The sequence below is a fragment of the Gossypium hirsutum genome, chromosome D12 (genome assembly GCF_007990345.1).
Source record: "Gossypium hirsutum isolate 1008001.06 chromosome D12, Gossypium_hirsutum_v2.1, whole genome shotgun sequence".
Taxonomy (NCBI): Eukaryota; Viridiplantae; Streptophyta; class Magnoliopsida; order Malvales; family Malvaceae; genus Gossypium; species Gossypium hirsutum.
In genome coordinates this window covers 54,101,209-54,119,637 of record NC_053448.1, presented here as the reverse complement: position 1 = coordinate 54,119,637, position 18,429 = coordinate 54,101,209, and the positions used below count along the sequence as shown (strand labels likewise).

At 35.1% G+C, this 18,429-nt stretch overlaps 1 protein-coding gene across 1 annotated transcript; it reads right to left on the bottom strand.

Annotated features, from left to right (window-relative positions):
* Nucleotides 1-2,566: 2,566 nt before the first annotated feature.
* LOC107946592 (probable pectate lyase 5) lies at nucleotides 2,567-4,639 on the bottom strand. Its single transcript, XM_016880991.2, has 4 exons — nucleotides 4,292-4,639; nucleotides 3,451-4,191; nucleotides 3,231-3,369; nucleotides 2,567-3,139 (listed from the first exon to the last, which is right to left on the bottom strand). Exons 1-4 carry the CDS (start codon nucleotides 4,507-4,509, stop codon nucleotides 2,918-2,920), a joined length of 1,320 nt encoding a protein of 439 aa, XP_016736480.2. The 5' UTR covers nucleotides 4,510-4,639; the 3' UTR covers nucleotides 2,567-2,917.
* Between the last annotated feature and the right edge of the window lie 13,790 nt (nucleotides 4,640-18,429).

Below are 18,429 nucleotides of genomic sequence, written 5' to 3'. Positions count from 1 at the left end.
TTTGTCTACTCTATTTTCTCTAAAAGTAATAGTAGTTTAATTTTAATTTTTAGTTTTTGGTTATGTTCCCACAAATATATAAGATTTGTCAAAGTAAGAGTATAGTCATTTGTTGAAAACTTTTTTTGGAGTTTATTGTCATGTTGGTATAATGATGACAGGGTTGGGATACGATTTTTCAATAGTTTTGATCAAGGTAATGATGCATCTTTGATTTGTTTTTAAATGATTTCAGTGTTGTGATTATTGCCCGTTTATTTTTTTTCTTTTTTAAGATTTTTCTGGAAACATTGCATTTATGCTTAAGTTACAAATTTTTTTTTTGTACTTTTGTACTATCTGTCGTATCTTTATATTTTTATTATTAATGGTAACATTTCCTTAAAAGTCCGAATAATCTCCCAATCAAGCGTATAGCACATGGCAATGAGCTAGTTTTGTTGTTTCTTTTACCCCAAATGTTAGAAAAGCCATATTCTGTACCGAAATCGTAGACCTTGATAGTTGGGCAGGGGGAGGCCTTGATCGTCGCCGTGATCTCGGTTAGACGGCTGCCTTAGGTGGGGTCAACCTTGCGGCTGCCACTGCCAAATCTTGTGAATGGAGGCCAGGGAACGTAAGCCTTTCCATTATATCTACTCATTCGAATCTTAGAAAATCTATGGCAATGTCACCCAATTTTGATTCCACCCCCTACAAGGAATTTTTTATGGTCCAAAAATGCTCTATTTGATGTCTCTTCTCTTCTCTTCTTTTTCTTTTATTTTGGATACAAATTGACGTGTCATCTTTGATAGGCTAATTGTAGTCGCCATCCAATTAGACTCCCCTACGCACTAATCTTCTCCCACATGGTCGGGTCCATAACTTGTGCATCACCAAAATAATCCTTTAATATTCAACACCAAACCTAATCTGAATAATGGTATATTATTACGTAAAAGGGTGAAGGCAGAAAAATTTTTGAGGATTAGAATTAAATTTTAATTTTTATGATAGTAAATATGCAACTTCACCATATTAATCATCTATAATTTTTATCGTTTTTAAAGGAGGTCAAAGTGTAATTTTACTTTTGTTAATTTAAAATTTTTAAAAAAATTAAAGGACATAAATGAAAAATTTTCCATTTTAGGGCCCTTGGCTACCCTTGATTACGTATATATATTTATCCAAATTAATCACAAATCCAACTTGGAAGATTTTCTTCTAATAAACCTCTAAACCGAATCTGAATTTTTTTCAAGCTGGTCAAATGATATAAACATCCCTCCTAACACTTGTCACGTTAACATATTATGCACTTTCTTTTTTCCTTTTTGGTATATTCACATGCTATGTTTGATGATCATAAAGTGAAGTTACATACATTATTTTACATTTTTAAAAAATTGTTGGTAAGCATCGGACATGAATGAGTAATGGTGAAATACCATACTTTCTGGAGAGAAAAGATGGTCCTGGCTTTGGTTAGGAAGGTGATGTCTATATGCAACATCATGCTGCTGTCTGTATTTAGCACAGAAAGAGACCCATTGTGGGGAAAGCAGTTCCAATCCATGTCCCTGCTTGAGAACCACTCACCTTGTTAATATTGTTGGAAATACTCTTCTCACCCAATTGGACCAAAGGGGTCCCATTTCTTTCAAGTTTCAAGGCAGCCATGGCTCTGTTTTTTTGCATCATATATACTCTCGCTACATCTATGTTATCTGATACATAGAGAATACGATCCCTAGCCGACCAAATGAGAATCTGAAAGTGTGATCTGACAGCAGGGCCAAATGTACCCTAGAGCCCTTCCATATTTGAACACTTGATCATATATACACGTATGATATCCTATACGATGTATGCATGGCAAGGAGAGGCCGGTTCCACTGTTCACCATTCAAGGTCTGCATGTGCAAGGGCTAGTGTATGATGAATCCGGGAGTTGGGGTGTCTAAGCTCCTCATTAATAAAGAAAATGACTTGTTGAACTTGGAAAGCTTAGTCACTTTTGTCAAACATCTCCATTATAACTTATTACCAATTTCAAGCTTTGAACAAGTGAGCCGCATATTGTTTTGACTTGAAAAAGTCGAATTTAGATACAAATACTTAATTCAAGTAGTTTACAAGAATAATCATGTTTAAAATTGAATGTGTTTAACTTGATAAATGAGTTTAATCCGAATTAGCTGAAACAAGTGATATCTATTCTGTATTGAATTTAAACTCAAGAAAAATATATTTATATAATCTCAATTCTCAACGATTATACCGTGATTTATGCAGGGGTGAATGAGGACTAATTGCCGACGAATTGTGTGGATTTATGTGGATGGCTTTGAGTGGAATCCCATGTTTGAAAATTTTGTTTTACTTTGTAAAGAACCGATGATGATTTAGTGGTGTGGTGGAGCCAATTTAACTATACTTTTTATACGAGTGGTCGTTCAACTTTCCTTCTCACTCAAATTTAATCCATCAATGTACCCTTTCAATTCTTCGTTTCATTATTTTTAAGCTCAGTTCGTAATTATGATAAAGGGATTGAAAAGAGATGTTAATGGAAAATAAATAAACGTAAACTTGGAATTTTAGTATACATATATCAACACATCTACACTTGCTTTCTCAAAGTTCATCAAGACTCTATAACAGAATCCCTAGATGTTCTAAGAGAAACAGGCCGAGGTTGTAATAATCATCACAGATTCACTGTTGAATGAACAAACAAAGGAAAAAAAAAAGAGGGGAGGGGAGGGGGAAAAGCCGATTAAATTAATCCTATTGGTAGACTTTTCTTCACCTTCACCTTCTTCATTTTCTTTTTCCTTCTAAAAACTGAATTTAATTTGCAGTCAAACACCATTTTCGACCACTTGGTAATTAACGAAGTGTCGTACGTTTTGGATCATATATGTCTCAATCAGCAACGAGAACCTTTCTTGCAATTAAGTGAACCAGCATTAGTGGTTATGGTTGCCACCAGTGAAGATGGCCTAGCACCCAAGCTCGAAGCCTTGGAATAGCTCGACGAGGCACCGGCACCCGACGCCGTGAAAAATGCACCGTTCACCATCAGGTCGCCTTCCGATCTCCAATTCCAGCTCTTCCAGTCACTCTCTGGTGCATCTTCATGCTTGGTCACCTGCATGAAAAGTAATCAAAATTTTACTGTAAATGAAATAAATAAATAAATAAAAACTGTGTTCAGATATTGTTAATTAATGGGTTTTTACCTCTTTGCTGAATCTATCGTTTGGTGCTGTAAATCTGTTGCCTTGGCTATTAATAGTTGGGTTTGCACTTCCTCCAATGGCATACATTTCCCAATGGGTGTAGTCATTGTTAACCACATGGAAATACCCATGTCTACATCTGTAAATACAAAAAACAAAAATTAGGACACTGGGATTCGAATCTTAAACTTTTTGGATATTTGAGTATGAGATTGTTTACCTTGGCATTCTTTGAACAAGCCCTTCACCAAAGTGATTAAAGGCTATAGTGACTTGCATGTTCTTGTCTTGAGTATAGGAATCACTGTGCCCCAAAAGCATGACTTTATCATGGTGAGTCATGTAGTTGTTTGAGATGGTGATTGCGGTGGACCCATGAATGGCATCAACCAGACCATCATTGCAGTTGGACAAGGAGTTATGATCCACCCAAACATGGCTACCACCGAAGATAGACACACCATCCCCATCCGATATGGTTCGCCAACCGTAATGCCGTGGGGAGTCCCTCACCATAGCATTCCCTCCTTGCTTGCAGTCATGGATGTTGAGTCCATGAATGATAATGTTGGTCACATACTGAATGGTTATACAAGGACCCCCTGCAATGTGAACACTGGCACCACGCCCATCGATGGTCTTGAACGAGTTCATGATTAGTTCCTCCTTCAACCGGATGGTCATGTCCCGGGCAAAAATGATCCACAACGGTTCATCTTGAATCACGGCATGTCGTAAAGTTCCCGGTTTGGGGTTCACGGCATCATTGTCACTCGAGTCAGTGACAACATAAATCTTACCATCTCTTCCACCAATGGCATTCTTGCCGAACCCAATTGCACAGTCTGCTAGCCTCTGGCGGTTCTTCTCCCAGTTAGGGTCACATCGCCAGCAGTCATCAATGGGGTTGCCGGTGCCGCAGGATAGATATCCAAGGTTCCTCCTAGACGCATTGATGGCCCTGCCCCAACAACAACAACAGTAATAATAAAATGTTATTTCTACACAAAATGTGACAATTTAGACACCATGACATAAAAATGGGATCGCAGTTTATTTACCTATGCACATCTTCGACAACAAGTTCAGGGTCTTGAACAGGGGAAGAGGAAATGGGAGAGGGGATTAGGAGAGAAGTGAAGAGGAAGAGGAGAGAAAGGGAAGGGAGTGGCATTGTGGCTTTGAGGGTGGTGTTTTGTAATAAGAGGGAGGGAAAGGGTTTGAGCTTGAGAGGGAAGGAATGGGCGTGGGGGGGTTTTATAGAGGGGAGTAAAGCCATGCTCGATGGCGCGATTAAATTAAAAAACAAGGTAGGGCCGACTGTCGTCCATGCTTCGTGATTTCAGGTTTTACGGGATTCCAGTTGGGTAGTTTTAGCCGTTAAGCAAGGCCTTGAATAAAGCTGTCCCCAAACAATCAAAAAAGAAGAACACTTGGGGGGAAAAAAAGGTTGCCCTATTGTCATATTACAAAAAATTCTCTTCTCTCCCTTCGTTTTTGGCGTTTTCCCTGATTTCTCACCCTAAACTTGACTGACTATCATACAACTACAATTATGCAAATAAAACGAGGGTTGGTAAGGTAATTCAAAATCCTCAGCTTTTCCTATCATATGATCATCTCACTATTTCTGGTTTTCAATATTTACTGATCTACACATTTCATTGACTTTTACTAGACTTTACCATTGTATTTGGTTTAATTGGTACTTTTTTTTAACCAAAATTTAAAGTGATTCGAGATTAAGATTGATTTTGGATGCTAAAATTAAAATTTAAAATGTCAAATCGTTACTATTATAAATAGAATAGAAAAAAAGAAAATGATAGAGAGATATGAAACTTAATTCGAATCTAATTTGAGTAAGTTAATTTGCTGAAGAGAGTTGGTCCAAATGATGGAAATGGGTATGACTTCATACACAAAGGGAATCAGTGGGGGAGAAATGAACCTAAACTAAGAAGACTTTGAAGCACCATTGGTTGATTTGTTTAGAAGTAGGCCAATAAATTTTATGGATTTTATGGGTCCCCTTTTAACATTTTGCTTGATTTTGTCTCTAGAGTTGGAGTGTGATGAAAAATAAATAAATATTGACAATGTCTTTATCTGCTTTTTGGTTATTAAATTAAAGGTTAAATTTTGTTATTACTCTCCCTATTTGTATTTATTATAAATTTAATTTTTATATCTTAATTTGATTATTTTTAGTTATTATATCTTTTCAATTTTTAATTTTCAGTTTTCAATTTTAATCAAATGATAACGGTTAATATTTCCAAAATTTAATGCATCAAACATATTATGCATGTGTAATCTTATATCAATTTGTTATTTCACAAGAATTTCAATTTATATAAATATTTATTCAAACGTATTGAACAGTTTCCCAAAAATTTTTACATGCTTCTAGCATTCTAAATCTTTCAAGGATTTTAATATAACATTTATAATATAATGATTCATATAAAAGTTGTAACGACCATTAGACACATGTTAAATCTTTCATAAACGGTTAGACTAATGAGATATCTAAAGGTTTATTACATCCACCACAAAAGAATATTATATCTTCAATTTCATGTACCTAATTTTTTTTTTAAATTTAAAAACTTAATTTAATTATTTTAGAGTTTTAATAATTTAATTAAATTAAACTACAAAGAATAAAGTTGAGCTGATTAAAGTAATGACCTAAAAAATCACATGTTTCGATCCTATATCTAAATTTTTTTTATTTATCAAAATTTAAAAATAGCAATGAAGAAATGGAATATTCAATAATATTTTATATGGGTTTTACAAATATGAATAAACTTCTTTTTTTTTAAGTTATTTTGGTTTTCATCATTAACTATGTTGGTAGGAAGTAGTTAACTATAAACTTCCACGTGTCAGACTGTCTGCATTCTTAAAAACTTGTTCTCTTAAAAATAGATGACAGTTAAAATGCATTAAAAATTATTAGTGACACAGCACATGCTTTTTTGCTATAATTCAAACTTGGTAGGACCTTATATTTTCTTCTTATAATATATGCTTTTATGGCCGCAAAGTTCGCATAAATGATAATAAATAATGAAAAAGGAAAAATATAAGCTACTGTGAATCACACAATCTGCCACTTGTTTGAATAATTAGCCGACACATCTCCATTGAAAGCTACGTCGATTCTTAACTTTTCTCCTTCATCGGAGAATCATGCCCGTTGATTTCGGATTCTAAGGACGATCGCCGCCGTTGGTAGGGGGCGTGGTCCACTTTTACAAAAAAGCTGGACACTGGACAGTCCATATCTACCAAACGTGAAACCCCTTTTCTTTTCAATAGTGAATGTCTTTTTCTTTTTTATAAAGAAAAATGTAGATGTATGGGTAAATTACATATAAAAGTCTTTTTTTTAAATTATCGAAATGGCCCTATTTTCTCGAAAGCGCGCCCACGTCAGCGCGATGTCTGAAGACGTGACAGGAAAACACGTCCATGAGGAAGCGTTTTGCCTACGTAGACAGAAATCGCTCCCTCAAGGGCGCGCTTTATGTTTAAGTAGGCAAAACGCTTCCTCAAGGATGCGTTTTGCCCGTGTCTCCTGCGATTAGGGTTTTAGGTTATTGGTTTAGGGTTAGGGTTAGGATTAGGATTTTGGTGTTTTTAAGTTTAAGATTTTAGAGAACAAATTAAATAAATAAGGGATTAGGGTTTAGGATTTGTCAATTAAATTAATTATAAATTTTTCAAAATTAGATTAGGTTTCGTGTTTATTTTTTTTAGAAAAAATCAATTAAATTAAGGTTTAGGGTTACTTGAGTAATTTAATTAAAAAATTTAAAAATCTGATTAAGGTTTAGAGTTAAAGGTTTTTAAGAAAAAAATCAAATAAAATAGGGTTCAGGGTTACTTTAGTAAATTAATTATAAATTTTTATAAAGTTAGATTAGGGTTTAGTGTTTAAGGTTTTTAAGTAAGAACTTAAATAAATTAGGGTTTGGGGTTTAGGGTTACGTAATTAAATTATTTGTTAATTTAAAGAAGCTCCCACGTGGATGCACTTTTGCTGCAGTAGCTCTTGAAAAAATAATTTTGAGTAGACGTTTCTGAGCAAATAGTGTCAAAAACGCTTTAAGCAGGATGCTTTGTCAGCAAAAGTACTGAAAGAAGCTCCCACGTTGACGCGCTTTTGCTACAGTAGCTCTTGAAAAAATAATTTCGAGTAGACGTTTCTGAGCAAATAGTGTCAAAAACGCTTTAAGCAGGATGCTTTATCAGCAGAAGTACTAAAAGAAGCTCCCACGTGGACGCGCTTTTGCTACAGTAGCTCTTGAAAAAATATTTTCGAGTAGACGTTTCTAAGCAAATAGTGTCAAAAACGCTTTAAGCAGGATGCTTTATCAGCAGAAATACTGAAAGAAGCTCCCACGTGGACGCGCTTTTGCTACAGTAGCGCATGTCTGGCCTGAGGCTATAAATGATGCAATTTTTTTTCTCAAATTGCGTAAGTTACAGCAAAAAAATTTTAGAAAGGCTAAAAATGATAGAAATTGAAGATGAGTGAACGTATCAGTGCTGTTATTTACTATGATAGTGAGGTTTGCCACATCGAGAACGGTGTTATTTTTTTATCGGAGAATACAGTGCGACTGATTTTTAACCAGGACATAGATTTGACAAAACTTCGTAAAAGAATTAGGTGTAAAATATTCGAAATGACACCAATGAAAGTTTTGTCTATTACGTATCGATTTGTTCTTCTGTTGATCCGATGACATATGACTCGTTCGACATGAAATGTGCTCGTAGCTTGGAGGCAATGGTGCAGACTCATCTCATTAGTGGATCACCCTATATTGAGTTATATGTACAATTTACATCGCCAAATGATGCACTTGCGACTGGTGTTCGAGAGGTATACGCAACCCCTGCTCGACACTCGGTTAGTGGGTTACAAAACACGAAACAACCCATGTTTGGTAGCGGTGTGGAATACACAACCCCTGCACGACACTCTGTCGGTGAATGGGACATGCACCTTGGTAGGTCAATGTTTGATGCTGGAAATACGTACTGGGGAACGGCGTCAACTTCTAGTGGTTGACAATCTACATCCAATTGGAGACGTTATGAAACGCCCAGAAGAAGGGATGATGTACTCCCTAAGACGTCCACCGGTGAGGGGACCTCGTACGTTGTAGATGATGGTAGGTTAAAAGATGACTCCGGTGTGGATCCACCTCGAGAGCCAGGGCCCGATGGTGCAGAAGTTGCATTATTCTCTGAACCGGAGCCTATTCCAATCGAACCTGAAGATGTTGAAGGGGGTTCAGATGAAGAAGATCCACGATTCAAGGCATACTCACTTTCAGCCTACATGAATAATATTGATCTGTCTGCAGACGATGCGTTGGAATTTTCAGATCTGCCACACCGGTTGCGTGATTGTACAAGTTCGGTACTAAATTTTGATGAATTTGAAGTTTGTAATCAGTTTTCCAACAAGGAAAGTTTTATTGGTGCTTTGAAATAACATAGCATCAATAACGACGTTAACTACCACGTCGTTAAGTCCAAAGCTAATAAGTTTGAGGCAAAGTGTGCAGTGCAAGACGGTACATGTTCATAGAAAATCTACGCCTCGTTAAGGAAAATGACAGGGTTGTGGGAGATTAAAAAGTATAAAAGTCCACATACATGTGCTGCAGGTACAATATTTAGGGTTTTTAAATAATACTGTTATTATGTAATATTGCATTATTTAATGTACTCCGTTTATAGGTATGTCAGAAGATCATCCCAAGATAGATTCAGTTATGTTAGCTAGCTTGATACTACCCATGGTGAAGACAGATCCCAGGACTTCAGTGCCAGTCTTAATTGCCAATATTCGTAGCCAAATGGGGTACACGTTCTCTTACCACAAGGCTTGGATAGCTAAGCAAAAGGCGTTGGAGAAGATGCAAAGTGGGTGTGACGCTTCATATAAAGAAATATGGCAGTGGTGTCAAGTGCTAGAGAGATACGTCCCAGGTTGCATAACAGACCTTCAAACGGAACATGTATACTACAACGACCGATTGCTACATGGGTGCCAAGTGTTCAAATACCTATTTTGGACCTTTGAGCAATGCCGAGACGCATTTTCATACTACAAGCCATTGGTACAAATTGACGGTACCTTTATGTTTGGTAGATATACCCATCGGCTATTGGTAGCAGTGGCACAGGATGGCAGTGAGAGAATTCTTCCACTTGCGTTTGTAATAACACCAGGGGAGTTAGCTGATAACTGGGATTTTTTTCTATCTAGGTTAAGGAGGCATGTGTGCCCCCAACCTGATATCTGTTTTATTTCGGATCGGGACACTGACATACTAGCTGTAATTGATCGACAAGGAAGCTTATGGCAGTGCACACACCATCGGTATTGCTTAAGGCACGTTGCTTCTAACTAGTACAGGCAATATCCATCTAAGAGTGAACGACGACAAGTGACCAACATGGGTATTTAGTCTCTATTAATATAATTTCGTTTGTCATTTTAGATTTATTCTAATTGAAAGAGTGATATGTAATATTCGCTATGAACTTATATTGGCAGGGTATGAAATAAATAAAGATCGTTTTCATGAGATGTTGGCAGTTTTGTGTTCAATTAACGACGAAGGCGCGGACTATCTTTGTAACATACCTTTCGAACAGTGGGCACAAACATACGACGGTGGCCTACGATATGGTTATATGACCTCAAACCTGGCTGAATGCATAAATTCTGTTTTAAAAGGAACACGCTATCTACCGATAACATCGGTTATACGAGAGACATATTTTCGTTTGGCGGCTCTATTTCCAAATCGAGCAGTGACTTATGCAAGCCAGATGTAGGGAGGCCATGTATGGTGCAGTAAAGTAGTGCAAGAAATTAAAAAGGCCAAGGCGCGAGTGAACACTATGCACACAGTGTGTCACGATCGAGACAACTTATGGTTTCGCGTGACAGAGTTTGACAGACCGCACCAATGTGTTATTGGCGGGCAATATCGTGTACACTTGCAAAATATGACTTGCGACTGTGAGATGTTTGACGCACTTCGTTATCCATGCGCTTATGTAATTGCAGCTTGTCAAAATATTCGTTTGGATCCGATGAGTTATGTCGACGAAGTGTACAAATTAGAAAACATGTACAACGTCTAGAGACACGTATTCCCACCGGTCGTCTGTGTCGCTTGCTCCCTTTAAGCTGTTACCGGATAGAGAATTGCGTCGCAAACCAAAGGGTCGACCTTGCTCAACTAGAATATGTAACAATATGGATATCTGAGAAACAGCCAGTCAACAGAAGTTGTGCGGATGGTGTAGGAACCCAGGCCATACAAGCTGATCATGCCCAAATCGCAATAGTTGAATGTTATTGTAAAAAACTTTGTATTATTTATATTTTTTAAATTAAAAATTGGTACAAATATTCAGAATATTAACTTATTTAAAAGAAAATCTATTTTATTAAAAATATTAAAGTAAATTACAATTACTTTATTCAAAACAACATTTTATTTTATTAAATGAAATAATATAGAAATATTCAACATATTGCCTTATTTAAAAGAATTTCTATTATATTAAAAATATATAAGTAAATTTCTATTTTAGTACATGAAATAATATAGAAGAATTTCTATTTTATTACATCAAATAATATCAAAATATTCAAAATATTTGTACAAATAAAAATCAATCTCTGTGCCCACCGGATTCAGTGCTACATGGCGGTCGTTGACGGTTATGTGCTAGATTCCTCTTTTGTCTAGCTTTCGGCAGGGGTTGTGGTTGCTCCGGCGGGGATTCTAGTTCCTCTGGTAGGGGATCTGGTTGTCGGTGTTGGAACGATGAGCCACCTTGATAGAATAGTGACTGTGGAGGTGTTTGCATCACCAACGGTGAAGCTGTTTGAAACCTATACGGTGATGGGGTTTGGTAAAAAGAAGAGCTCCCCGACGGCCCCTCTTGCGATCTCTCATGCGACGCTGTCCTATACATCAGTTGTCCACTCAGAGTAATCGAAAATGAAGATGAACCGGGCCATTGACTCTAACCTACCATAGGACTAGAAAAATGAAACATATAAGGGTTAGGATACATAAAAGGGCTAGGATACGCACCTGGCATCAACTGAAAAGGTTGTGTCGTTAGTATCGTCGGTTGAACTGCTGGGTCGGGTGACTGTGTCGGTGCTGTTCCTGAGCCTGGTGATTGTATGGGCGATGATGATAGACCAGATGAATGTCTGGGCCTCGTGATGGGCTTGCGTCGTTGTCCATTCTTCTTGGATTTAAAGGGCCACGTCGTTCCCTTTGGACACGTAATTGTCGCTGCCTCTTCTCTGCCAATTATAAATACAGCTTGCAATAAATCCTAAATCATGGTATGTATTCCAGCACGCACGCTAACTTTGGAACGATGATCAATTCCCGAGTTGGTATATAATCATACCGATCTTCTAATATTTGGATGTAGTACGACCAGAATCTCGATCAATCCGTATGCAATTGTCGTAGGTCGATTTTGTGATGATCATCCAACACCTCAGGTGCCACGAAAATCGGTTGTCGGAATCCAAATTGCCGTAATACTCTGTCTGACTGGTGCATCTCCACAGTCGCAAAGTTGACCGATGAGACTTTCATATGCCAAGCGTTTGGATTTTGGAAGTACTCGTCTGAAATTACTGCCCGAATTGCCGGATCCTCGCATGGTGTCCATTGAAACTATATGACCATAATGGAAATATTAGTTATATACTAAATACTAAATACCAATCGACTATCTCATGATGGAAATATCTATTTTATTTAATACTTAGTTGTGCTTCCGACCGTTGGTCTAATAGAAGCCGTATATCTTCAAGACAGGTAGGTAATCGAGTATAACTTACCGGATGGTTCCACCTAATTAAATAAATTTATAGCATTCGATTATATTTTAAATCTACGTAATAATTGTAAAATCTAATATAAAATTTACCTCGTTATGAGTGAGAATGTATACGGGTGGTCCACTTGAGGACGTAAAAATAGAAAGTGAAATCGTGCCTGTAACACCCCTTACCCGAGACCGTCGCCGGAATCGAGTACGAGATGTTATCCAATTTAACTTACCAATTCGGTGTATAAAAATTTGCTTTTAAAATTAAATTCACTGTTTACAACAAAACTATCCACCTGCGCGACTGTCACTAATTTAATTATAATTCAAGTTACAAAACTCAAAATTTAAATCCGTAAATTTTCCCTGAAATTAGACTCATATTCCTACTTACCATAAAATTTTCAGAATTTTTGACTTAGCCAATTAGTACAGTTTATTCATTAAAGTATCCTCTGTTTCACAGCTCGACAGATCTGACCTCTTGCCACTAAAAATCAATTATCTATTTGTACAGAATTCATATAAGGTTACCGTTTATTTCTTTTGAAAATATACTCACTAAGAAATCTATAAATATAAATTATGACCCATAATTATTTCTGTACAATTTATAATGATTTTCCAAAGTCAGAACAGGGGACTTCAAAAACTATTCTGACCCTGTCTCACTAAAATTCAAATATCTCAAAATAAAGAATTCCTTTTCCTACACCGTTTCTTTCATATAAAAATAGACTTGATAAGATTTAATTATATATATAATTCACTCTCTAATTCCATTTTTACTATTTATGGTGATTTTTCACATTCACGCCACTGCTGCTATCAAAGAAACTGCTTCTTTGAATTAGTTACCATTTTAACATATATAACACCAAAACATATTCTTTAATAGCTACTTCAATAGCTAATATTAGCCATATCATTTGAAAATGCTCAAAATGATTAAGACTCTATACATGCCATAGTTTAAACATTTTGAAAACACATAATACCGAGATGGTTATGATAGTGTGATACGAGCTCCGACGATCCCCAATTCGAACAAGCTCAAATCACTATAAAACAAAGTAAATGAGAAAATGTGTAAGCTACAAATAGCTTAGTAAGTTACATGTAAATAATAGGTACTCATTTAATAATTAACACTTTTAGCATATAACTAATCAAAACATTTCTTAGCAATTTCAATCACTTACACATGCACAATCTTACCAATTCACTTTCATATACATTTTCACACTTAACATTTATCACATATGCTCATTCTTTCAATTGTACCTGCATACACACTTCATTTCATATTCACTTTAACTCATTATTAATCATGTTGAACACTCGGAATATACACAGATACGTAGAGATTTAGCACATAAGTGCAACACTGATATGTAGCCGAAGCTACCACTGTTATGTAGCCGAAGCTACCACTGATCAATAACACTGGAAATGTCCACGGGCCTGCTCACACAAGCTGTCAGGTGTCTGCAACACATGCTAGATCACCCAGCACCCGGGACTCACTGTAACACTGATCTCTAGTGACATGTCACTTGTATCCACTTCTATTCCTAAGTTCAACCGGGAATTTACGCTTAACACTTTATTTTCAACACTTTAACACTCGAATAATTCATGAATAATTTTCCTTCCACATTGAATATTAATTCACATATCAAATATAATTCACAATTTATAAAAATATAACTATTATTTACACGTAACTTACCTCAGATGCAAAACGACTATTTTTGTAATTTAGTCGATAACTTTCTCTTTTCCCCGATCACTTCCACTATTTCTTCTTTCTTGATCTATATTAACACAATTTAATACATTTTATCAACATTCCATTCAAATACAATTCATGCACAACATTTTGGAAAATTTACATTTTTCCCCGAAACTTTTCAAAAATTCCACTTTTGTCCCTAAGCTCGTAAAAATAAAATTCACTAAATTTTTAAATTTCAAACTTCACTAAATCATATTTCATGCTCATAACAGCCCTCAATTTCACAAAATCACAACTTTATGCACACTTTACCATCTTTCACAATTTAGCCCTTTTTCAACATTTTCATCAAAATTCATCTAGTAAAACTTGTAATTAACACTTCAAACATTCATTATCTAACATCACTAATCAATTTACAATTATATCATGAATGAGTCAATTTTTAAACTTTAGTTTCATTTAAATTAAATGGTAGAAACATGAAATTCAAGCTTCAATAAGCATAAAAATAAGAAAATAATTAAAAACGGGGCAAGAAATCACTTACAATTGAGCTTAGGAAGATCAAGAACCCTAGCTATGGTGACATGAAAATTTCGGCAGCAAGCTTCTGATTTTTAAGAAGATGGACACTTATTTTCTCTTTATTTTGTCTTTTTCTCAATTTGGACAAAAATGCCCATGACCCATTACTTAGATATTTTTTCTAGAATTACCCTTTTGTGTCCATATCACTAATTTATGGTCTAATTCCACATAAACACTTCCAATTTCATGCAATAATTCAATTAAGTCATTTAATCACTAATTAGACACACTTTGCATTTTTCTCAATTTAGTCTTAAAAATTCAATTAGGCACTAAATCATTAAAATTTGCTATCCATATTTTCACAAAATATTTCAATCAATCAATAACTAATAAAAATTTATAAAATAAAACTATTTCACTTCGGATTTGTGGTTACGAAACCACTATTCCGATTAGGCCCTATTTCGGGCTATCACAGTGCCCATGACTGCGGTAGTGACAGGCAACCTCTAATTTTTGCTTTATTCGGTCGCGTCGCCCCGCACATCTTCCGGTACAATGTTGCCAACACTGCAGACCCCCAACTAAATTCACCAACTGCTCAAAAATCAACGAGTTTCATCATCCAACTTAGATGTACGAGGTTTTATGACAAGTCTGGCATCATATAACCTCCAATTATCTGAAGAATGTATGTCCGAGCATATCGAATTCTTTCTAGTTCGGTTGAATCATCATTCGGATCCAGGAATGTGTCTCGTAACCAGCCCATCTTGATCCGACCTCCGTTAATATTCTCCGGAATAGCGCCCAAAAGCTCGTAGCATATCGCTCCCCAATCACTAGATTGAACAGACCCGGTGACTGTGTACCCGTCCACCGACAATCCTAATTACAAATTGACATCTTCCAAAGTGATAGTGCACTCTCCACATAGAAATGGAATGTGTGCGTCTCGGGTCTCCACCTCTCAATCAACGCATTGATAAGTTTCGGGTCCAACCTGCATCCCCGGCCTACCGTCACCACGTGCCAAAAACTCGCCTTTTGCAGGTAATTCTCTACCAATGGTGATGGAGGACTATGCATATTACGGATATAGCATTGCAATATCCGATCTACAAACTTTTATAACAAATAATAAAATAATAATTATTTAAAATTGCATAAATAAAAAATCTTAAATAATATTTAAAAATTAAATTTAACACTTACCATTTTCATTTGTTCGACGGATATGTGCTCGTCATCAAGACGAATCAATTCTCCGGCCATTGCTAAATTGGTACAAATTTTTACGATTTAAAAAAATTCAAAAATTTAAAATTTAAAACTTTTTTAAAAATAATTAAAAAATTAAAGCTCTTTTAAATAGGAATTTGAGAGAATATTAGGGAGAAATTGAGAGAAAATATTTAGTTGTGAAAAAAAATGAAAGGGGGTTTATATATATTACTGTTGGGGGGTCACCAACGGTAGAAAAAATAGCCGTTGCTACTGTTCACATGCAGGTAAAAAGCGTCCCCAAGGGAGCGCTTACGTGGCAGGAAAACGCATCCTTGAGGGAGCAATTTCTGTCCACGTAGGCAAAACGATTCCTCAGGGACGTGTTTTGCGTTTTCCTGACACGTCCCCCGATATCGCGCTGACGTGGACGCGCTTTTGGAGAATTGAACCATTTCGATAAATAATTATTTACTGGGCCTATTTCGATAAATTTTTTTAAAAAAAGTTTTTATATGTAAACAAAAATGTTAAATCGTGGTGCGTTTCCAAAACTAATATCAAATAAGTCAATCACTTTTTTATGTAAAAATATAATATTTAATAAATATATAAATATCTCATTACAATGCACAAACTAAGGGTGAAATCCAATTCTTTTAAGAGACCAAAATTGTGAGGTTAAACAGTAATTTAAACTTGTATTGACTTACAATTTCATATGATTAAATAGAAATATTTTTATAATTTTATCATATATTAACGAATTTTGAATTGTTATCATCAAAAGATTAAAAATTTAAATGAAATAGAATATTAGAAAGGCACAGCCATGTTATTAGTTGGGCATTTTTAGAGATGATTGGTCCGTGCATGCTTTTTTCATTTCCTTTTCCTTAGGGATAGTGAGTGAAAACAATGGGGCAACTCCCTCATCCACTTAACACGTGGTCTGCGCTTTTCATGCCACGTGTCACGCCATACCTTTTTGTTCATTACGTGTCATGCTATGTTCGCCAATAGTTTTCCTCCTTTGCACATGTATGGTATCATGTTATTTCACACTCAGTAGTTTATTCCTTTTTTTTTTTTTTTTCCATGTTCATATTTTGCTGCTTAATTCATGGGATTAGGATTTGAAAAATCATCCTTAATAGTTTTTGAATCCGGGTAGTGAGAATTAAAGATTAAATTGAATGATGTTCATATTAGACTCGATTTTATCACTATTTATGTTGCCCAAATTCTTAATTTATCCTATTTATGTTTTTTAATGATTAATTCGGATATAATATTTTTGTTATTAATCATTCCATATATTTATAATTATAAATAGAGTATTAATAGTTTTTACGATTAAACATAATTAATATTCTAGGTATTGAAAATTAATAGTCAAGTTTTTAGGTGATAGTCTATAATTAATTAACTTTGGTCAAATTTTGTATACATTTTTGTTGGGAATTTTGAAAGCTACATTTTTAATTTTCGAAAAATATTTAATATTCTCTCTAATGGATGGATTTTTTTAAAAATAACCCTATCAATACCAATAAATAAAAAATTGCTAGTATTACTATTAAAAATGCTTTGGTCAGAAAGTTTTATATGATTATGTGAGATTTGCTGTTTTCATATCTTGTAGTTATATAAGTAGCCATTTCCGCAATTAAGATGTGAAGATGCATAATTAATGATATGGTCGCAGCCCATCCTCATATTGCAATAGAAAGGTGTAACGTATTTATCATTGTATGTTTGGGTTTCTTTATGTCTGCATTTGTCACTTCTTATCGCGAACCTCAAACATGCTTGTTAATGCATGTTGGATAATGATATATATTCATCCAACAAGTTGAGGGAGATAAGGGGATAAGTACGTCATTCAATTAACCTTTGAATCACTTAACTTATAATTTTTTTTAATATAATTTAAACTTGATTCGAGATAAAAAAATTTTAAAGTATACCATAAGTTTATTTATCTTGCAAAAACATAAGTTTAGTAATAATAGTAGACTTCAAACTCTATTATTTATCATAGAATTTGGAATATAATTAAGATTTTTTTACATTATTAAAAATATATTAAAATGGTAAAAATTCAAACACTTCATCATAATGCAACTATGATTGAATCGAGTTTATTTATTATTGAACTTACAAGCCTATGTATTTTTCACGAGAAATTATTTTATGAACCCTTCTCACCACATCATTTATGGTCTCTTTTCAATTATTTAATTATATTTTAATATTTTTTATGTCAATGACACATAATCTTGATAAAAAATTTACCCTAAACCTCGAACCTCAAACATTGAGCCTAGAACCCTCTACCTCAAACACCGAACCTTGACCCATGAATCTTGACCCCCAAATTTTGAACTCTAAACCCAAACTCTAAACTATGAACTTTGAATCTTGAACCCTAAACTATAAGTTTAGGGTTTCAAATTCGAGTTTATGATTTGAATTTAGCACTTAATATTTAGGGTTTGAAGTTTAAGGGTTGGGGTTTGAAATTTATAGTTTTGAGTTTAGAGTCCAAGATTCAGGATTCAGAATATTAAGTGCTAAAATAATTGGAAAAGAACTATGAATGATATGATGAGAAGGATTCATAAAATAATTTCTTCTCTTTCACACACCTATTTTCACAATTTTCATTGGTGCATTCATATTTTTAAAAGATATTAATATGTGTCAAAAAGACTTAAGAGAGAAAGCAAGAATGGCAGTGAGAGGGGTGGAAGGATGGGCCTACACATCAACCACTCATCAAAG